The sequence below is a fragment of the Grus americana genome, chromosome 10 (genome assembly GCF_028858705.1).
Source record: "Grus americana isolate bGruAme1 chromosome 10, bGruAme1.mat, whole genome shotgun sequence".
In the NCBI taxonomy this organism is placed as follows: Eukaryota; Metazoa; Chordata; class Aves; order Gruiformes; family Gruidae; genus Grus; species Grus americana.
Window position 1 is genome coordinate 9,177,412 of NC_072861.1, and position 23,748 is coordinate 9,201,159.

The following is a 23,748-nucleotide window of genomic DNA, read 5'->3' on the forward strand; positions in this document are numbered from 1 at the left end:
TCATCCCAAAATGTGCTAAAACCCTACCCAATCTAAAAATGTGTATAGACTGTCAAAGAATTTTAAAACCTGAAATGAATTAGCAATGCTGAGTTACTGAAACTTGCAGAAGACTACCTGAATGACAAATCTTTCAAACGTAGCCAAGAAAATTTATATGAAAAATTAAAAAGGTGATTAAGGGGTCCCTCTGCTGGTCCAACCTCAGTATCATTTAACTTTTATTTCATTACTGAAGTACAGTGTATTTTTCACTTTCTCCCCTCACCACAACCATGCAGCTACACCTGCACTTGTGTGATCTCCCTGTAGGTGGCTCCATAGTCAAAACCTGAGCCCAGCCTCATATATCAACACACACATACTTTTTGAATTTATTAAATAATTCCCCATCAGAGGAGCTTTAGAAGATTGCATGTCAAAATGCAGAGAGCTAATTGTGCCTCAGCATATATTTCCTTGCATCTCTCCCCTTCTTCTGTACTCCAACTTGCTGCTTGGAAAAATTGTTTTGCAAATGAAGCCGAGTGAGCTAACAAAAGCCAAAGGAGCAATCCTTCATTTCGTCATCCACAGTTAGGAATCCACCTACTACTTCCCTACAGAAAGAAAAAACACTAACAACTAATCCTAGCTATCAGTGCAAATGGTATGAAATCCCATAACTAAATCTCCAAGGCCACGCAACTTGCTTTCTTTCTAAGTCTTGACATCACAAGAAACTCTGTAGTACTAAAACAAGTGGCAATTCAATTAAATTTCTTTGCTTCAGTGTGTAAATACACATCTTTGTCTGAAATTGCATTTAAAGATTATGCAGTGCTTTAATTTCAGTACCATTTTTTGGAAATGCAATCATTTCTGTATTGTCCATTTCTGACAAATGGTACTGTCACAGGCAAAGCAACCTGCCCAACATTTGGGTTGAGCAAGCAACTGAAAGGAAACATCCCAGTTCAACAGCACGTAAAAGTCAAGCGACACAACGTTGCTCACTACTTTTCCAGCCGGCATCAGGGATTATAAAAGCCTTCCCACCAAAACCAACAAGTACTATCAAGCAAAATATATCAAGAAATAACCTTCAAAAAAGCTTTTATCCTTATCTATTGTTGTAAAACACCACACTAATTTATGGTAATGGACACATTAATCTTTGAGGCAAAGCAGAAGTTGCAGCAATTTCATATAACTTCTCCCTAAATTACACGAGCTGCAATTCAGTCATGTTATTTTTTTTCAGATAACAGTTTTAGCACTATGCGCAGATTCAAGGTTCTTTTATGCAGATCTACACTCTAATTTAAAAGCATCTAATGTGTTCATTTTAGTATGTTGTGAAAACTTCAGAAATAAAGTATCTCCAGTAAACCCAAACACAAAGAAATAATTTGATATCACTATATATTCTTCATATAAGTATATGCAGGATTTTCACAGAGAAGATCTGTCACAATAGTTCACCACAGTCAGATGACAGGATAGTTAGTTTGGAAAAATGATCTGATTGCAATAAAAAAAAAATGCTATTAAGTGAAGGTTACTTAAGTGCCTTCACCCTAATTCAGTGAGAACTCGATCTGAACTCTCACAGCAGAATTTTGCAATGGACTTAGTTGTTTAATGACAGCTAAATCTCATATAGCAAAGAGTGGGTGGGATGCTATATTCTGAGGTTACTGCTGTTTTCAGATAGATTTCAAATAAAGGCCATGTTGGAAAAAAATATTACAATAATCTAACCGGAAAACCAGGTCTTTTTCTCAATAAACATAAAATCTCAAAGAAACATTTTCACTAGGTTTGTAATGTAATTTAGGGGTTGGTTGTTTTATATATTTGCTTTTTGTTCAAGCTCACAGATGAATATGGTGCTTAAAAGGGAGTGCAGAGCAAGTCCCTAAAAACTTTATCCCTTGAATCAGACGACCAAACAACAAGCATAAAGCAGAAGGGAAGATAGAAGACTGAGTCACAAGGAGGAAATCACAAGTTCTGAGTGGCATTATCCATAAGGATTTATTTGCTCAGTTTTGTTATTTAAAATTGCCTTCTAAACCACAGCACAGCATCAGAGGCAAGGTTCAAGCAAGCTACTGCTGTCTTTGAGAGCGTTAGATACTAAAGACAAGTGACAGTTGAATGTCTTACTTGACTGTGCAAGGCAATTCAGAACAGCCTGGAACAAACTAAATGCTGCTTTTTACATTTTGACATCCTTTTGTGGCCAATAGGAACAAATCTCACAAAAAAAAAAAAAGGTCCCACTAGAAAGTCAGTTAACCACAACATCACAGTCAGTTAAACACCACGCAAAGTATCCACCCAGGATCCTCCAAAGTTTTTATTTAGAGCCACAGTATTGCAAGGATGTTGCTTTACACCGGGCTACTTCAATACACATTGAATTTGCTAATACTGATGACGATTCTCTAAAGAAAGTCCACTCAGCATGGTGAATATTATATTATTTTTAATACAATCTAAACATTAAAGTCTCAAAAACTGAGTTTCAGAGAAACAGATCCAGAGGACTGGATCCTTACTCCTCCACCATCTCAGATAATCTCCTTTTACCCTTCAGGAGGGTTTAGGAAGCAGGGAGCACAGAAGGGAGTAAGATCTATTATTTTTGTTCTGGTACTATTGGTATCTTTATGAGACATCTCTTGAACTATATTTCTCAAGCTCGGTCTTAAAAGACTAGCATGATACCAAAAAGAAAAGTGCCTTGAATGTTTGGGAGGTAGTTCTATCCATGCAAACCAAGTCTTTTCTAGCTTTGCTTCATAAAAAATTCTTGCAATAAATTAGCACCCGTGGCCTATACGCATAGTATAGAGGATGATATTTGAGGAACCCCTATAATCAAGCTATAAATTGTCTTATATATATTGCAAAACATAAAGAGTTTGAATTTAGAAAGAGATCTCTGGTATTAGAAAATATTCATTTGACAACCTCTTATTAAATAAGTGGTAATCTAAAGTTTGATATTAACTGATAGTCTCAGGTACTGTGGAAAGTTTAAAATACTCAAAATAGTTACTAGAAATGGCACCACACAGAAAACAATCAGATATTCGTGCCTGTGTGCCACAGCCAATTTTCTGTAACAAAAATCAACAGAGATGATGTATTTCAGATTACTTCTCTGATAAGAGACTAATTAAATAGCAAAAGAGTTATAATACATATTACATTATTTTTCTTCTAATTATGACCTCATGATAGCTACTGATTATGGTACAATCATAAATATTAGTTTGAAATATTTTCTGACTTCACATGTAAATAGTATGTTTCTGCTCATAGCCTGTCCATAATCAGATGGCAATCTCCCTGCTTATTTCCAAGGGAGCCTTACTTTTCTTTCTTTTCCCCTCTGCGGACTGAAAAGCTCTTTGAAAACCTTGACACTCTGCTCCTCCTAACAGCCCCATCGATTAGTTACAACTGGTTTCAAGTCACATGATGTTATTAGTTTCTTGGCTTAGTTAAGGTAACTCCTACAATCAGAAAAATTCTCAGAAATACAACAGTTCTGAATCTCTGAGGATAACGTAACTCACTGATCAGTATTTCCCCCCCCGCTATAATATAAATGGCACATCATAATCTTTCTGTTCATTCAAGCCTGGCTTGAGCTAACAGTGAGAAAAAATAAACCATTGATTTTTTAGTTTCTGTCCTCCCCAAAAGGCTTTAAATTTAGTAGTTGTAGTTTAACATAAATGCCTGCATGTTAACATTCAAAATGTTTTGGGCAATGACTCACCACTTAGCAACTTACGACAGGAAAACTTAAAAATGCATTTGCCTGGTGCATTTCATTTTTACAGTAAAAGGACAAGTTCAGATTCAGTTGCAATCTCGAAAGTAACTAGACAATTTATTACCACTTTTCTCCATAACTATTTTTACTTTAGGGTCTGATAAGAACACATGAAGAAAGAGAAACCTCAAAAGCAAGTAATTTCAGAAAATACCATACAAATCCAAGAGAAAAAGAAATAAACTAGAGGAAGTTTGGGGGTTTTTTTGTTGTGTGGCTGGGGTTTTTTTTTTTAATCATTATTTCTTAAAAGATTGTTATTAAATTACAGTTATGGATGAAATTAAATTACTGTTGAGTATCTGTGGACATGGTAGCCCTATACTAACACAAAAATATTGCAGAAACCAATCTTTTAGAAAAATTGAAAAATACAGATTTGTATAACAACAAGAAGTAGCATCTTTCTTGTGACTTTCCATATTATAATTAAACTTCTCTGCACTATTAGCTAAATCAATTTTATCTTTCCCACAATACATTCTGACTTCTTACCAAGCTATATTTAAAATAAAGACAACATTTACATAATTATGTACTCAATTTTCCTAAGATGCTCAGTGAAATTTAGTTTTGTGTCATCTTCCAAACACATATCATCTCATATCACTGTTTTTCAGGTAATATGTCATTTTATTTCAAGGCTCTATTCAGCGCTGAAAGCGCTGAAACACAGAGAAACAGTACTTAAAAATTGCAGCATCGCAATCATTGATTATTCACAGTAACTGCACTTTATTGCACATATTGGTACAATGCTAATACCAAAAAAAATTTATCAGCATTTTTTGTCTCCAGTCTTCTTAGAGAAGAATTAAATGAAAACTATTTGAAAAATACTGCTTCTTAAAATTAAAGCCTGGTAAGAGAAATGAGAGAAATTTTTCATTCCCTAAAATGATCTCTTTACCTGGCTGACGTTACTAAATATTAAATGTGTAATGTAAGCTTTATTACTCACCTAGAATTACAGTAATAAATTACATGAAAATTGCACTGCTATGTGTTTTAGCTTCTCTGACATTTTAAATATATTTTTGTTAATCTAGCAGAAATCATCTGCTAAAGCCACCCTACATAACACACAACTGTTAAAATGTAAATTGCTAAACTATTTTTAGCTGCTGCTGAAGGGAGAAAAAAAAGGAGGGGGGAAGGAAGAAGAAGAATATTCCTGGCCTCGGGAATAATGATTTGAGGCATTGTGTTCATTTTGTTTATCAAGCAGCTATTCAGCCTCTAGTGGGGCCCAAGTGCTTATGCAAGCAAAAGCTTTTAAGAGTGCCTGCAGCTGCAATCCTGGCTTCCAGGTAGGCTGCAGGTTCAGAGCACAGCTGCCCCAGGCTATCTATACTATCGCAGCTCCATCTGGAAGTACGGCTAAAATAGGATTTCAGATCCCGGTTTCTGTATGTATCACCGTGAACAGGGGGAGGAAGAAGGGAAAGAGAGGGAGGAGAAACCCGGGGAGATGCAAAGGCTAGAAGACACCATCCATACTTCAGACTCAATACAAAATAAAAAGATCAGACCCATTTCGCTCCCACTATATTACTGTTGCCTGTGCAGTATGTTCTATTCAGCCTATCCGGCTTTGAGTTATGACTCATCCAAGTGCACCTGCGCCCATGTGTTAAGTACTGCCAAATAAAAGCCCAACATCCATTTACACAACAAAGAGATGTACCCCGCAAGGCAGCGGAGCTTCCCCCTCCCCTCCTGTTTGTTCTGAGCAGGGGAAAAAATAATTCTGTCCTTCACTTCACTGGGGATTTTTCACTTCACATGGATTTTTAAATGCAGATTCATTTATAAACAATTTTCTTCCTTTTAAGAATAAAGCATATTTAATACCACAAAACACCCCTATAGCATTAGATTATCACAGCCGTTAATGATTTTTCCACCAAAACCCTTCCAACCTTTTTCATCAAAGCCCTTTATTCTCAAAGGATAAATTTTCAAGCAAAGAGGGATCAACAAACTAGTTGCTTGAAAGCTTTCCTGATGCTAGGCTGAAGTTAGGAAAGGCTTAATGAAGGCTTTAAAATCCACCAGGGCTTCACAATGAACATCTGACTCGGTGATTTATGCATATTAATAACCTCAGTCCTACTGAGGCAAGCTGAGCTGTACATGTCCTCCGAATCTTAATGTCTTCAGCTCCACTGGGATTATTACAAATGTAAATTTCTAAGATTCTCAGCTATTAATCTCTGTCTGTCCTCCTGTTCAGCAACATAATGACTAATTAAACATCAAAAGACCTGTACAGGAGATCTTCTTTGACAGCTCCTGGCCCAGCTCTCTTCCCAAGAGAGGAATTCAAATGACAGGGACAAGTGGGTAGGAGCATATGAGCAAGCTACAAATCACTGCTATGAAATCTAAAAATTCCACATCAAATGTGTACTTAGTCCTCCAGAACCACTCCCAATTACCTAGCCTAGCTGTCCATGTCCAGCGGAGAGCCTTCCTAATGCTAAAGTTAGGTAATCTGTATGTATGTCAGGTAAAGAGAGCACAAGGTAAGCCTGATTCGTTTACTATAAAGTAAAAAATGTAGTACTTACAGAAGAAGGCAAACCAGGGGGCACCTTTCTTACTTTCTTTGTCTGTAGAGGATCTGTACACAGAAAAACATCATCAAGTCTCTACATTACAGATGAAAAAGAAGAAATAGCTACGCTATACAGTTTTTTCTTTCCACGATAGATTTCTGATTTTCCAATTTCATGCATTTTTTATTTTGTGCCAATGAAATTTGTCTTTCACATCAATATAAGAATGTGCTTAAATATGGAACATATTGATGTTCTTCTCTAAGATAAAGCTTTATGAAATAATCACTTTCAATTCTTTCCATAAGGAAAGCAGTAATTCCTAAGAACACTGACACTGAAGGATACCCTGATGCCCTTACACACTTGCTAAGAAACAAAGTAAGATTTTGAGATATATAAGGAGGAAAATGGGACTGATTAGCGAGAGAAGTGCTTTCCCTTTCTGCACTTCAGAGTAAAAATAAAGCTATCAAAAAGGAATTTCTGACATGCTAGAGTATGATTTATACTCTAAAAATACTAATATGATGTAAATTTCTATAGCTTTTAGCCTATACCAAGGTTGTAAATAAACAGCAAATCTAATGAACAAATTACTTAAGTAATAAAGGCAATACTTCCAACTTTACTATTACAGGCAAAGTTGAGTTGTATGATACCTGCTTCCTTCTCCAAATAATTATTGTAACGTCACAAAAGAACCCAGCAATTTCACTACCTAAATCAAGAATCTAAACCAGTTTTGTCAGCTGCTAATAAAATTAATCTGAACAGCATGCATGCAAGTTAAAAGTAAACTGATGTCTGAAGATGAGTGTCTGGCAAGATTACCATTTCTACAGTTAACCAATTGAATCTTCAATTAAAATACAAAATTCCTATTTTTCTGTTTTCATTCAGAACATTTAATCACAATTTTATTATATGATATGACAAGACAAAGGTGAGATAAGGTGAGAATATCTGCTGGATATCTTTAGTCTGATCCTTCCCCATAGGGGGTGTTTGAGAAAGAAATAAAAGGACTTCTGAAGGAGATATTTACGCTACACTCAAAGTGTCACCTGGAAGGGAACACTGGTTGGTTTCAATGAACTTTAGCTGCAAATGCAAAGAGTTTGTTAAAATCCTGGTCAGGCAACTCCTTCTTGGGCATAAAACGTCCATAATTTGACTTTGCTTTAAATTCTCTGGCAGCGGTTTTGTAACATTTAACTAATCCATTTAAAAAAACATAAATATTTCAGACGTACTTTCTCAAGCCATTGGAAACAAGACTCGAGATAAAAGCGCACTTCCTTTCCCTGGCATTTCTGGAAAAAACATTTCCATAAATTTGCAAATACCACCTGCCACGTCCCAAGTTACAGTCCCCCAGATTCACCCATAACAGAATGAGGAATAGGAGTACTACTCTGAAAACACTACACTTAGTTTAATTTTGTTTAATCTAATAATATCTCGAACTTACCAAACTCTATATAGTTTGCACAACAAATTAACTTAATCACATATTCAAGTGTATAATATAAATCAGACAATCTTGTTCAGGGCTCTCCCTCAATGACCCTCAATCCTTCATTCCATAACCTTTCTGCCCATGTTAGTACCACTCGCTGTCCAGCACCCAAAATCATGTTCCAACAGTCCCCCGTTACTCAAAATCATGGCAGGCTACTATTACAGTAGTTTCTCACTAAAACCAATTCAATGGGGGCTAAAGCTTAATAATAATGATGATGATAATAATTATTATTATTTTAAAAACCCAATTCATTTTTACTGAAGTTCAAACACCCTTCCAAGTGGCAAACAATTTAACTGAACTTTCCTCAGATTGCTCCTCTTCTGAAACAGATCTGAAGAACTGCTGCATTTGATTCTCTCATTCTGAGGAACATGAATACTTACAAAAATATTTGTAAAGACAGACAACCCCAGATTAAATGGTGGTTGTCTTGACAACAGGTTAAAAAATTATACAAAAATGGTATTTTAAAATACATACATAAATATACACATACGCATATATAGGTAAAGTTCCACAGTCATATTTTTATAATTAGAGATTTAAAAAACAATTTCAAGCACCTTTGAGGCTATTTTAATGCCCAAGGAGTTTGCTGTTCTAATTAATACTAAAGTTACTTCAAAAAACAATTTACATTTCATGAAATCTTATTTTGGGTACGTTATATGGTTTGGTTTAAGTTATATGGTTCCAACAAACAAGATTTTATTATGGAATGGAAGTGCTATACAGAATGAGGGGCATTAAAAACCCAAACATATAGCTAGAGTAATCCTAATGACATAACATGCTAACATTGACTTATGGTAGCTTTTAAACTAGAATATCAGGTTACAGTCTCTGTTTTTATACCAAAAAGAATTTTTTAAAACTTGCACACCCAATTAGTCATTATAGTCTTCTAGCAGAAATGATAGAACAGCTGGCTCATTCTTGATTCCCTAATTCAATAGAAAGTCTTTAGACCTATGAAATATTGCCACTGACTATGACCAAGTAGAAAAATTCCATTTATCTCTAAGTATCTCCAGAATAAAATATTAATACTGTCATAGGATTATAACAAATTTTAAGCAAGTTCTTGCCTGCATATTTTGCAAGGTGGTTTGATTTTAGGATAAACTACTAGTCTCCAATTGCTAAGAATGTAAAAGGCATGTTGAACCAATTACAATGAACTATACATCACCCTGAATAAAGTTACTTTTAGCATATAAAAGGATAATTGTTTCCCCTTTGTGTCTTTCCCCTACTAAATAATGGTAATGACCTCAAGGTCAGGCATTTCCAGGAGTTAATGATGGCATGGGTTAAGGGCACTCAGCTGGTCATCAGCTCCTATCCATCTGTCATTATTGCTTTTGCAATTAAGGGTTTTACTGGAGTTTCTTGTTTGTTTTATAAGCAATACTGACCAGTGTTGAATCCAAACTAGCATCTCAAAGAAATCGTTAATAATTCCTGTTTATCTGTTACGTAGCAGTTTGCTGTAATTTGAATTGCTCAGTACAGAGCAATCTCCAGTATATAAAATGAACTGTCAAAGCAAATAATAAAGTCTGCAGAAATGCATCACGAACAAAAGTTTAAAACCGATCTATCTTACTCACCAAGAGCTGATGAGTCATGAAGTGGTCTTCGGCGTTGATTTGTACCAGAAAACGGGTAGTAGGGTGTTCCAGGTTTTCCCGAGGATGACAACTGACCTGGACTTCCAAGCCCCATATCTGACCGAAGCAGACTAGACTGCAAAATATACAGAGAAAAGTAAAACTAAGCTTGTAACAACTCAGCTGTTAATTAACCAGGCTAACAAACTATTAAGCACACATACTGCTCTTGGCATTTATAGGAATTTACTGGGCTTTCAGTGAAGGTCTTAGAATTCAAAAAAACGTTGACTTTTTAAAATTAGTATTCAGAGAATATACTATAGCATAATTCAGAAAGGCATAGCAGGTTTGGCTGTGAGCCTCCAACAAAAACCATAACCATTTCAGTTTAAAAGATCTGAAAGAATCAATTCATACTTAAATTCTAAACAAAAAACATAATACTTTTAGTTTGCAATGTTACACCTCTTCTATTACACAATATAAACATAATTGATAAAAGTGCTAAGAGTTTATAGTGTGACATTAGGTTTTAGCACATACTTAGAAATCCAGACTTATATTACATTCATAAAAACATGGAATAATTGTCCAAAAAAATCAATTCAGACAAAAGAGATAACAGATAAGATTAATGCACAGTACATAAACTATGACATTTTAAACTTCAAACCAACAACACAGTTGAACCCTATCCTTTTTGTTCCCTTTTCATGCAGTAAATACAAAAATATTCTAAACACTTAACAGGTGCATTATATATTGTTTGGCCTCACATTATTTGGATTTCTTCTGTGAAACTGAAATGAATGTTGGTGACTTAGGAGAACATAGTTTTTCCACGGTTGATACTATGCTTTGCCTTGTTTTAGTCTGAAAATCCCCAGACTTAGAGTGAAACCCACATGACTGTTTATACAGAAAACATAATGCCACGGGGCAGTAGAAATGCATTCACCACCGCTTCACTCCTGGCTGTTGCATACAGCTTTCCTCATACAGCAGAATCCATTCTGTTACGCATAGCTAAAGACACTTTGCTTTTAATATTTGCAAAATCAGACAGTGTTTTAAGGTCACTGTGGAACCAGTAACCTTCAGAAACAAGTGATTTGATTTCTTCATACTTGGTCATTACGTAGTGCAGTCCTCCTGTTATAAAGGGCGTAAAGCACGCTGTCGGATGGCAGGGCAACAGTTATGTTTTGCCTACAGTCAAACTGCACTAACATTTCAATACTCCAATGATGCTAAGACAGAAACTGCTGACTGACTTAACTTTTATAACAACAAACTTGAGGTGCCACCTAGTTAGTTTCTCCTTCAGCCCCATTGCTCCCAAGCCAACTTTCCTCCTCCCATCAAGTGGGATGTGAAAGAGTCAACTCAATTTCTTCATTTCAACTATAAAACAGTCTTTAAATCAGAATTGTTAATATGAAACTCATATTGAAATGAAATACCCTCCTAAGGAGTGAGGTGATCTTTAAACAAAGTATATAGAAAGTATATAGTGGAGAGGAATCTGCTTGTAGACTTGCAAAATTTGCTAATTTTGCCTCTGATGAACAGTTATGAGTTTATTGTTTTGCAGAAAGCAATATGATTATCAGAATATCTGGCTTACATAGTACACTAACTCTGAATTTAGCAAAGATGCTATTCTAAACATTTATTAGAATTTTAGTGGTAAACACTGTGCAGGAAACCTGGCCAACCTTTTGTGAAAAGCAGTTGCTCCAAACTAATGCTGTCCAAAACAAGAAATAAAACCAGTTCTGCACTTTGCCTAAAACTTGACTTTCAGCCCAAGAATACCTGGGACTGAAGGAAAACTTCTTTACATAGCCAGTGGGGAAGGAGAGGAAGTATTGTGATAGTTGTCATTTCAGGTAGCTGAAGCAAGGTCCCACTCACAGGAATCCAGCTGCTGGGGTTGGCAGGGACCTCTGGAGCTCGTCTAGGCCAGCCCCTGCTTGTCAGAGCAGCTGTCAAACACAGTTAGGAACTGTGGCCCATTCACGTTAAAGACAACCCTCCCCGCTCCTCCCGATCATTGGCAGCAATTCTGGAAATGCAATGGGGTCCATACAGACGCCTCCAAAAAAAGGGGTGGAAGGGTTCTTAGCTCCTCTCTTCGTTAAGGGGGAGGGAGGGGACATGGGGAAAAAAAACCCCAAACCAAACCACCAACCAGAAAACCCACCAGTAAAAACTCTTAAATTCACTTCTGCCAAGCCATTCCAAAAGGCACGTGTCTATATCTTTTCCAGACTTAACCTCCAACCTCTCCCTCGTGACATTTGCCACTCTTGCTTTTGTCTTAAGCATTCCAGTTCTTGACATTTTCATTGGACCTTGAATTTCAAAGCAGCATGGCTACCAAACAACATAAAGTAAGTGTATAAGTAATATAATACATACCCAGTGAATTTCAAGCTATGCAACACACTAAAGAAGTTTTCTGATCTCTATTGTGCTTGAGCAAGAAATTATTTAAAAAAAAAAAGGGGGGGGGGGACACGACATGCTCCTCCAAAACCACAATCCTCTTCTACCATTCTCACAATCAAATGAAGCATCTGTTTAAAATTTTATAATTGTTCCTCAGTCTTCCAAAAGAAAATAAAAATAGATGTCATTAGTTCAGCTTATTGATTTTTCTGTCTGTCTGAACCAATTGAGAAGCAATATTGATTAGGACTGATCCTTTCCTAAGGGCATCTGATAAAGAAAGGAATACAAAAATACCACTGAGGATAGCAAAAAAGCTTCGTATTATCAGCACCAAGCTTCTCCTGACTAAGTGCCTGAGGTCCCACACAGAGGCGGATCACTTACATACGTAGTTTGCAGCAGTATCCACACAGAACGTTCACGCTCACTCCGAACCTCATCTGCCAAGCATGGATCCAATTACTAAAGAATAATCAATGACTGGTTATTCTCCTGAACACTGCAGAGTCCTGTCTGCATCACCCTTCAAATTTGCCTCTTTGGATTTTAAGGCATATTTCCAGCTTCAAGATAAACAGGAATTTATTTAAAGCAATATTTTCCCTAAGGAATGTATGTTTAATAACCAACCTAAAAAAAACCAAACCAAACAAACAAACAAGAAAAACCCACAAAAAAACCACAACAACAAAAAAAAAAGGCTTTTATTACAACCAACTAAGAACACAGCAAGCCTGATTCCAAAGAGAACAGAGAAAAAGAGGTAAACATGACTGGTTTACTTTTCAAGTTTATCCCTTTCAGCAAAACCAAGAAACAGTTTTGACAGCCTCAGGGGAAATGGCATGGCCTGACCCAAAAAATAAAGGCTTTTACAAGGGCCACTATCTAGACAAATGCTTTAAAGGGGTCCTTTTCCTAAGTATTCTCAGAAAAATGAAATGCAGGGGGAGTGACCTATTCAAACACTGCAAGGGCAAGGTGGAGGAAAAAGGATCATATCTACATATGGGGGAGTGTGTCTATATGCACCTTTGTCGCAGAAAACAAGTAACTTTGTATTGCAGCTGCACTTATGTGCATGCAAAGTTAGCTTCCATTCAAACTAACAAGCTAATCAACCATATGCTTGTATCAAAATGGTATGCCTGAGATAAAAAAAGCTCCTTAGTCAACATTTTAAAATGGCTTTTGAGTTGATTCTTCCAAAGAATTTGAGTATAAAAGTAAGAAAGAGTTTGACTACTTTGGAAGGGTTTTTTTTTTCCCCAGCCCAACTCTGAATCTTTAGAATCCCAAAGATAAAATCTGATGCCAAAAATACTGCTCTGCCTTCAATGAACTTCTAGGACACCAGCCAGCAGAATTCTAATATGTTGGTAAACACTTCTTTGATATTACTCTGATATAAAAAAAAAAAAAAGAAATGTGGACAAGTAAAGGCCTACAGATGTCCTTATGTAATACTCCTTGCGGCTCTCCAGCATTTAGGCTGTCTGTAGATAGGAAAGCCAAGCTATCTTGCAAAATAGACAAACATTTTTAACAAACACACTCCATACACTACACTACCACATAGAGGGGTTTACCTTTTCAAAAATGTATTTGTTATAGGCACTTAGCCTTGTGCTTCTTGGTCTAAATCTCATTCACGGTCATTTTTTTAAATGCAAACCTATTAGCAAACACTTTAAGAACTCAGATTTTCCTGGCGTAGCCATAGCCAAACTATACAATAGTTTCATCCAAATACAACTGTGTGCCTTTACATTATTCATTATTTTCTATCAAAAGAATAATATGGCTGAGAATAAAAGCATTAGCCCATTATATGCAACTGATTATGACAGCGCCATTGTGCTAGCATAATAAGGCAGGCTGCTTTGGCAGTGAAATGAGAGCTGCAACTTACCAACTGCAAACTTAGATCTTAAAACCCTCGTGTGTCACGCCCTCCCCCCCCCCCAAATAAACTAGTCAACTAGATTTTATTTTTCCTAGGTTTTTTTGTACTAGCTTCCTTTTCAAAAACTTTATGCTTTGAGTCCCAGTAGTCAGGCTGTCCATACTTAAGGCAGGAAAAGTGCCTAAACTTTTTTTTTAAAGTACTGAAGTGTTTAGTTAAAAATTGGGAGCTTACATACATTATTTTGTAAAAGTAAAGTAATTATACATTATCCGCTACACAGTCACAGACAAACTCACTTGGCATTTCTCTATTTCTCAGAATTACGTAGAGCAGATAGTAAGTGCACTCCTTGCCTTACTGTAAACTCAAATGTTGCTCTAGGTAAAGCAAGATTTTCACACACATGTCCTTTTATTCAGTGAGCCATTTAGATGACAAAGTATGTATATAATGTGTCTTAATATTTCACATGTCTTGCCTTATAGATAAACCTGACAATTTGCATGAGCAAGTTTAAAAGAACATAACAAAACAGAGAAGTCAAACTCTGCTAAACTTGCAAGATCAGCCAGCTAGCTTGTATATGTTGTTACTGTGATTCCAAAGGTAAATCTAGCACAAAATTAAAACATTAACAAATAATTGCTCTTTGAGATACTAGTACAGTACAGAGGTTTGGGCTGCAAAAAGACCATTCACCTGAATTCCACGTCATACAGTTTAAGCCAAAAATATAACCAAGATATAGTGTTGAATCTCACTTTACTCAAGTCTCCAATCTTTGGAAACTGTAATGAATATGCACTCCAAATAGGAGCTGAATTTGGAAAAACACTAACATATGATGTAAATTCATTTTAAATTTAAATTCTAGAGATATGTTTGCAATTATCAGCATGTTGTTAAAGAATCTCATCCTGAGAATATCATCAAATAGTAATGTGAAATACAGTGTTACCATTTTGAGAACAAAGGGACCCTGAATGAGTAATCAATAGCAACTGGCAGAAAATGAGGCATTAATTATGATCCTCTCTAGTGTTTTGTCTCAAACAAGGTTTCATTAAATATATTGTGCTAACCTGTACATCTTCAAGCCATTACCAATAGATTTGATCAGATACATTTTTGGTCTGTTTCAGGAGGAGGAAAATATCAGAATTAAAAAACCAAAACAACATCTAAAGTGTTATATGATATCTTGAACATTTTTTCCCTTGATCAATTTAAAGGAAATCAGGGGTTGCTAATAAAACGTCTCAGGAGACAATCCTCTAACAACATGCTGATAATTGCAAACATATTCCTCATTTTAAAAAAAATACTCAGATCTTATAATCTCAATGTAGTCTCTTGAAAATTTAATTATCATCTCCTATACCTAAAGTATCATGCAGGTTTGAGAAGATAATGACAGTCATCCATCAACTGCATCCTGCCAGTGTAATCAGGCTAATCTAGCTCACTGGAGTAAAAAACAGCTACCTAGGGTACTAAGTACTGAAGTGATGCAACATCATAAACAAAATAACAGACATTTAGTTTTACTGTCTTCCCAATTAATGTTAACAGTGAAAATATCAAGGTGTCAATATATTCTCCCTTTACACCAAAGCTTTTCCAGATCACCATGAGCTGCTGCTTCAATATGTATACCTAAGCAGTATCTGCTACTATGGATAATTCTGTTTATGTGTAAATACACTGAGACTGAGCACAGGGACGGAGGGGGAAGGAAGAAGTTTATTCAGAATTCCATATATGTTTTCTTAAGCAGCAGGAGGAGTAGAGATTAAACGGGAAGGGAAGGAAACGTTTATGTATTCCTTCTGCATCTAAATGGCTTTAAAGCACCTGATTAATACAAATATTTTGAATGAGTCCTTTCCTTCTCTTTTGCAAGAGTGGCTTCCCTGCACTGATACCACATATTGGCAAGACTACAAATTCTGTCTTGCGCTTCTAAAAGCGGCATCCTGCTGATGTTGGTGTCCAATCCCCGAGGTTATGCTGGCTCAGCTTGTCTTTGCTCATCCCCCCGGGCAAGGTATTTTTGCGTTGCTGACTGAATTCTAGGAAGGCATTACTAAGCATTGTGATTACAGGTCAGGCTCCCCTCCCTTTGCCTTTGAATCTTTTTGCTACATTATAAAAACAGTAATTTGAACAGCTTCCTTACTGTGATTATACAAAAGCAGAAGGTTTGTGGAGAAGTGCAAAATGTCTGAAGAGAAGCAGCTGAGGGGTTATTCATCTACTTTTAATTTTTTGGAACCAGCCTTCCTGCTTTTCTCTCTGATTGCAAGATATGAGCATGAGAAGTCAACATTATAATAGAAGATTTTATGCTGAGTCTTATTTACAGAAGTCAGACTATAAAGGATATTATAAAACTCAAACTATCCTGGCATCTGTTTCTCCCACTGCATCTTCAGCAAAATGATTTCAAAAGATTTCAGACCATTAGTAGAATGTTTCATATATGCGGTATGGAAGCTGTGCATCTCCTCTCCCACACAACCAAAAGAAAAATCTCACTCATTCTAAGCACCAAGTTAGAAAATGCATAACATAATGAGGATTCAATAACTATCATTAATATAGCAACCAGATAATCATTAGGACTTAACATGGAGGACACATACGGTTTCACATATGATCAAGTGAAAGTTAAGTCCAATACTAGGGTGCTAGTAAATGGATAGTCAAGCCCAGTAAATATCTTAGGCTACAATCCCCTCCCCTTAATAAATGTTATCTTTCTCTCCCTGCTCTTTAGAAATCTGTGCCATCAGGAGCACTATCATCTTGAAAAGCACTCCACAACACAACAGAAACCAATGCAAGTTGGGTGGTTTAGTTCCACGGAAGAGGAATCAAAACGGCAAATCTCTCTTGTGCTTCTTTCCATCCACCGACTATCTGCTCAAGCTACAGTGTCTCCCAGCCCATCCCAGGCAGCAAATGCTAAGAAACAGGTTGCTTACACCACTCTTATCTGCCCCTTCCCAATTCTCAGGGCCTGTAATCATCTTGAGAGCAGTAATCTGTGCAGATGCAAAGTTTGGGAAGGGACTTTATCTCCCTATGAAGTAAGAAAGGAAGATAAATGGGGGCTCAACATCCTAGAGCAGTTATAGACAAAAGGAATAAACACTTCAAGAAAATCCAAAGGGCAATTCAGCCCATTTAAACAGACAGGGATGACTGGGAGAAAAGACTTGAGCTAATCTTTTCCCCATCCTCCAATAATACCATAAATACGTAATTGAGAAGCACCTAGCTCTGCGGCAGCAAGATTAGCTGGGGACAAATAGTAACTGGCCAAAGAAATTGTATCTGCATTCCATGGTGTAACATGCTTTTTACTTCCTTATGCAGCAACGTGTAAGATACTATATATATATATATAAAAAATTACAGGATATTCATTACCTTAAATAAAATCAGACGCAATCAAAAATTTAAAGGAGGCACGAAAATTTGCCAACCCTAAATAGTGTGAGAAAGAGAAGGGCAAAGACAAGTAACAATTTGTCTGCTTAAGACATTCAAAATGATTCCTTGCAGAACTGTTCCCTTTTTATAAATAGCATCCCTCCCCCAAGTATAATTCCTAACACCTGCTACCCGCTTCACTGGGGAATGTCTTCCCTGATTAACTTCAGGTGGTCACCTCCAGCTCTGGAAAAAGAAATCTAGCCTGTGCCCAGTACATTTTTACTTTCTAAAAAGGGTCTGCAGGCTCCTCATCTGTTGAGAGACAGGAACTATTTTCCCAATAGCACACTAAGTAATTCACTTCTAATAAATCATAATCAAGAGAAAGTTCATATTGCTTCATTTTACTTGAGAAGTAAAATGAAGCAAAATAAACTCAAGTTTGGACATCCCATCTGCCCTTAAACTATATATCCCTCTCCTCATCCCAGCCTTCTAAGATGGTGTCAGCTGGCAGAATCCAGAGTTGCTGCCTCAGTTAACATTGTGTCAGCCTTTCCTTCAGAAGCCATGTTTCTTAGAGATTGATAGCTCAGCTGTAAAAATCTGCTTTAGGGAGACACCTGATATCAAAGGTGTCAGAGAAGAGGAGATTAAAAAGAGAAAACTCACAAAATAAAATCAGTTTGTCGGCTTTAAAGTTATATTGGTGTTAAAACCCCCACACATGTACAAGCCCTAAAATTTTTTATACTTCCATAACTCAGTATTACTTGGATTTAAATTGACATTATGTTCTCTACACTGTTTCTAAAACTATGTGAGGAAGAAAGAAAAACAACTGGTGCCACTGCTTGCAGTCCTTTCTAAGGCCCCACAGATAAGAACGGTCCAGAATATCATGTATTTTTCTGCCTCGTTGGAAAGATCCATGTAAAACATCTTCAAACATACTGCCGGCAGTGAGCAGGAAGAGCTTTCTTGTTGCCATTTAACAGATATGTTAGCTAGGGGGGGGGAAGGAGAAAAACCCTTGTGGGTCCATAGCTGATGCAATCTGACATTTTATTAGCACCAAAGCAAATACTAAAATTTGTTTAAAACTACAAAACGGCAGCCCCTCTATAGCACCTATTCTTTTTTTATAATTAGCATGTTTAAAGTATGCATGGTTTTCCCTTATTGTACACAATTACATTGAAGTGTGTATTCAGCACATATGTATTTTTTACAGGATCCAATTTCAAAATCTGGAAGTTTAAAAAAAAAAAAAAAAAAGCCCAAAGGGATCTGAGATGCGTTAACTACAAGCTTTAGCCTAACATTCTCCTGAGAGAATTATTTACACTCTACCATCCCTTTTGCCACAATATTACTTCCTCTATGTCTAGGTGTTGTCTAAATACGTCTATTTCAAATCATTCCTGAGACAAGCTATTTACACTTTTCTATTAATTTAAACCCTTTCATTAGTTCTGTTGGTTTTTTTTTTTTAAATCCTTTCAAAAACACTACAATATCATAGGAGCAGATGGCACATCCTCAACACAGAATAACTGTCTAATTATTTCTCTCAAGGAAGCCAAACAGGGATAGAAGTCTTAGAGACAAGCAATAAAAAAAGTTTCAGGATATGAACAGAATTCCTGCAGGAAGAAGTGAAAACTGCAGAATTCTGAATGTGTGTTGCTTGCATATGCAAACTTTAGATATACATCAGGTTACCCAAGAAGAAACTTCGAAGTACTCACTGGCTCTACAAAGAAACACCTAATATATCTGTTCTATGCAGTTGTCCATTACTACTTTCATCTTCCAGTAAGTCATCTAGTGCTCACTTCTTTGACATATAATGCCACAGTAAAGCATATTAGTAGTGGTCTAGTACAATGGCCCTTGTATTAAAGGAATGAATTGTTACAAACTTAGCAAAGCATCCTAGGAGCAACTGCAGAGACACACTGCCATGCTGCTATTCGGGGGCTACACCTGCAGATCCAGAAAAACTTGTTTGGAAGCTTTCATACACATTTAAAGAACAACCGCAGTTGTCAGTAAATCTCATTTCTGCTTCCCACATACATGTTTATACACTTTTACCTCCTAACATTCACATTTTTGTCTGTATGCGTACTCTTACATATTATTTTTGTCTGTATATGTAAACTGTATGTTTAGCATTACCCGATACTAAAAAAAAAACAGTTAATCTTCTCCATTAGACTACATATATATCTCACAATTATGTAGTTTATGAACATATTAAAAATACTTTTAAGTTGGTGCTATTCAATTCTGTTAATTTTTCTCTATGCAGCAGCTAGTATCTACATCCTACTATGTATGGATACTTGTTTTCACTCTTGCTTGCATGTTCCTCACAACCTCACCCGTAATACAAAAAAGTTGCCATTTTTACCTATACACAATGTGAGCGAGCTTTTATGCTCTCCCTAGACAACTCAAATTTCTGGAGTTCTACTCTTATTACACTTCTTCAACCTGTGAGACTACAGTTAGAGAGAGCGTGCTCCGAGATACTACTTTCCCCAGCACTGCAGGATTGTTATTCAGATTTGCATTCTGCTCAAACTGCTTTAAAGTCTTCTTAAATTCAAGAGGCAAACTACTGACTATGCAAAGGCAAAGTAACATACACTTGCAGACATTTCTTTTGCAAAAGTGATCATCTGTTAAATTGCTCAAAAGATTGGTGCTAAAGGCATTTTTTGGGTTTGTTTCAAAGCTCTTATAGTGTGTTTGTTAAGAAGGGACTTCAATTTTTTTTTTTGCACAAAAATAAAACAAACTTTTTATTCTGTGAAGGATGTAATAGCTAATAAATACAGTTCTTCCTTTCTTTAAGACAAGTAATTTAAGAAACACAAAACATGCTCTGAAGATGCACAAAGGACACTATATCTGTCTTAATATTCCAGTGAAGCCTTTTTTTCCCCCCCAATAAAGAAATTGGTAAATCTTGAAAAGTTGTCTGAAATTATGTCTTAATATGTTTACTTGAAGTATATTCCCATAAGGAGCACTAAGTATGGTGCTAATGTGCATAAAATGCTACTGTCATACTGCAAAATTCAGGCTAATTTAATAATGCCTGATGTGCCTTACATCATGTTGCCATGATGCAATAATATGCTGCTAAATGAGTCACCTCACATTAGCTTCACAGCAATAGCAGAGCTGATGGCTATTGAAGGGAAAATGGTGTAGCAATATTACTGGAAACAGTGATGGACCAGCTTTCTAGTGGATTTTTTTTTTATATCATCCAAAAAATAAAGATCCTGAAGCAGCCTTATTTATTACCAATATGCACAAAACTTATATAATAGCAGCAGCAGAAATGAGAAAAATCCATCTGCCACTACTAAATAAAATACATATAGTCTATACAGTATCATATAAATTCATATGCTCTCTACATAGCATATGCATATCTATCATGCACCATATAGAGTATATATTTTATGCAGTATTATATAATTTTACATAGACTAATTGAAATGTATTTCATAAATATAATGGCTCCTTCCAGCATTCATGTATTCCACAGATTTACCAATTAAACTTTTTTCTAAATGAGTTTTGTAACATTCAAAGTGTCCCACCATCATACAGAACATGTAGATTACGGAGTTAGAAAAATAAAGAAATTAAGATATGTCTCTTTATAGAAAGGTTATACTTTAAGCAAAAACTGATGAATGCCTCTTTAGTCCTTGCCTAACCTTCACTACACTTAGCACTTGATTCTATCTCCTTTCTCACACATGGGATAGTATGCAGACTAGAAATTATTATGAAGGGAGGGTAAACATGTTATGTCCACATGTCAAAAAATCCATAATGTCTATTTTGTGCATGATTGTTTAGAATTAAAACAGAACATTAAGGGGATAGTCACAAATAGTTTACTATCTTCAGCCTAGTGATGCCAGTGGGGAGAGACAGCCTTTGCCAGGCAGATGAGAACAGGCACTGTTGGGCTAACGGAGCATCCCCCCCTCTCTGCACCAATTAGCCAAGGCACTGACAGGCTCATGGGGATAAAGTTAGCTTCTGTGAAGACCCACAGAAACAATTAGAAGAATTAGTCTAACAGCTACACATGTATTGCACATTTATCTCAATTTCACTTTGAAAATAGTGCAGATTCCTGGCTTTCTTAGAGCTCAGACCTGTCAAAGTAATGTGCAGTGACAGCTGGGTACCTTTTTGATGATATTGGACATGGGAGTCATGCATTCAATATCAGAAGTCTAATCTCATTTATTTTACACAAGCTACAGTTTTCAGTATTAAATGACACAAATGTAAAGAAAACCCTTTTTATTACAAGAAACTTTCTGAAAACTTAATCTATATCCGATTTAAGATTTGAGAAAAGATGCCCTCCCCAAGTCTGCAATTACACAGCCCACAGGAATGGTGGAATCCCACACAAAAATCACAAACCACCCTCCCCCCTCCAATTCAAAGACATAAACAGAGATGTTGTGTCAAGCCATGTAGCACCGCATTTCATTCTGTTAGCAAAATACAGGTTTTTTTACATTTCTTCTAAAAGCTGTCAGTTCTTTGTCCAGGTAAAAGTTTTTGACATTTATCTAAACCAGCTCTGCATAAGCCTTGATTTGTCATCTTGCCCAACCACTTAAGAATCTATATACTCTAAGAAACATCGGAGAGACAAAAAAAGGCAGTAAGAGTTGGAAAGGTGCAGCATATAGTGAAGACCTGTCAAAAGGAGAAAGAATATGAAGTACAGATAAAGCCAAAAAATGGAAGAGGATTCAGAACTTGATTGCAAAGCACTAGACAAGCACAGGTGCTAATGTAGTGCACACACACATGCACCATTAACCTTACTAACACTAAACCACATAAACCCCACAGCTTCAGACAAATGCAACTACCTTATTCAACACTGTTATTTGCATGAATGGGCCCAGTGCAAAGTGCTATACTCTAGGCTGCTCCTTTTTGGCTTGGTTAAAACACCTGATGGAAATAAAACCTGAAACTATGCCCTTCCTGTTTGGTAAAATATTCATAAATTAGCCATATTTACACTCTTGTGACTAAAGAATGTTACACCTGAATCACATTTCTTTACCTAAGTTGCTCAGATTTTTAAGCTACATTGAAAATCAATCACACTTGAAGCTTGTAGATAGCTGACAGTCCATACAAGTCACTGCTTAGATCATTTTTGGTAAAGGGTGAGAAGTGATAGTAAGAGTCTTAAGCACTTCAGTGTACAGGGGTCTTGAAAAAGTCTTGATTCCAGCCCTCTGTAAACTTAATAGCAAATAAAAATTAAAACGCACCACACATCCACACCAGGTTATTAATACCATTTACACCAATGACATATGGAAAGAACATTGGTAAGAGAAGAACAGGTGAGAGAGTATTTGAGGAAGTTAGGTATTTTCAATTCACCTGTACCCAGTAAGACACTCAGAAGACCAGCTCTTGCCATTCTCAGAATTTCAGAAACCTTAGCCACTGTCTTTGAAAACTCATGGTTCTAAGAAAGTGCAGAGGCTAAAAAAGAATGGAGTTGGTTGGTTTGTTTCAGGGAGGAACAAAAGCAGTGGCTTTTGTAATTCCTCACCAATTTAATTTTCATTATTTGGAAGAATAGTGGAAGAAATAGACTGCAAATGCCAAAAGATGATGATGAAGTGATATGGATACAGCTGGAATAAACTATGTAAAACCAATCTCACTTCCTTCTCAGACAGCATAAGAGATGTTTTAATAAGGCTTTTACTACTTTCACATTTCACAGGTGAACTAAGGAACCAAGGACAACTAAAACTACAGCTGAATATAGAGCACAGCTGTTTAAAAAACAGCAGCTTGGGGTTCACAATCAACACTGGGTGAATGTATTAACTGAGACTTTGCAGGCATCTGTTTTGGGCATCATTCCACCTCTTAATTAGTGACTTGGATGAAAAACGAAGACCACATTTACTAAATTCACAAAGCAAATAACCCGGAAGGACCTACAAATGCAGTGCACGCATGGAATTCAAAATTGCACTGACAAATTTAGAGAAGGTAGAAGGAATGTGTTAAAAAGTAAACACACTTTTTGCATATTGAACCTGGCAACTGAAAAATATAGGCTGAGGAATGACAGGCTGGCCCACACTACCATAAGAAGGTATTGGGAAATTTTAGGCCATCACCAATCAAACAAGTATCAAAGGTTGGATACTTGTTATGAAAAAGGCAAATACCACATAGCAAAAAATTAACAGTATTGTCAGGAAGATCCGGGAAATTTCTTTTTGCCATAATGGTAAAGCCTTAGATGAGGTACTTTACCTAGTCTAAAACACTGGAATTCCCTAGCATTGTGAACC

At 36.4% G+C, this 23,748-nt stretch overlaps 1 protein-coding gene across 17 annotated transcripts in view; it reads right to left on the reverse strand.

The window, feature by feature from the left end:
- The window catches only part of TCF12 (transcription factor 12), a 173,614-nt gene that overhangs the window by 46,396 nt on the left and 103,470 nt on the right, over nt 1–23,748 (reverse strand). For all 17 annotated transcript variants that reach the window (XM_054836451.1, XM_054836446.1, XM_054836455.1 and 14 more), the window contains 2 exons: nt 9,541–9,676; nt 6,409–6,461 (listed from right to left, as the gene is read on the reverse strand). In XM_054836451.1, coding sequence (XP_054692426.1) covers nt 6,409–6,461; nt 9,541–9,676 — 189 coding nt within the window. The remainder of the gene's footprint in view (nt 1–6,408; nt 6,462–9,540; nt 9,677–23,748) is intronic.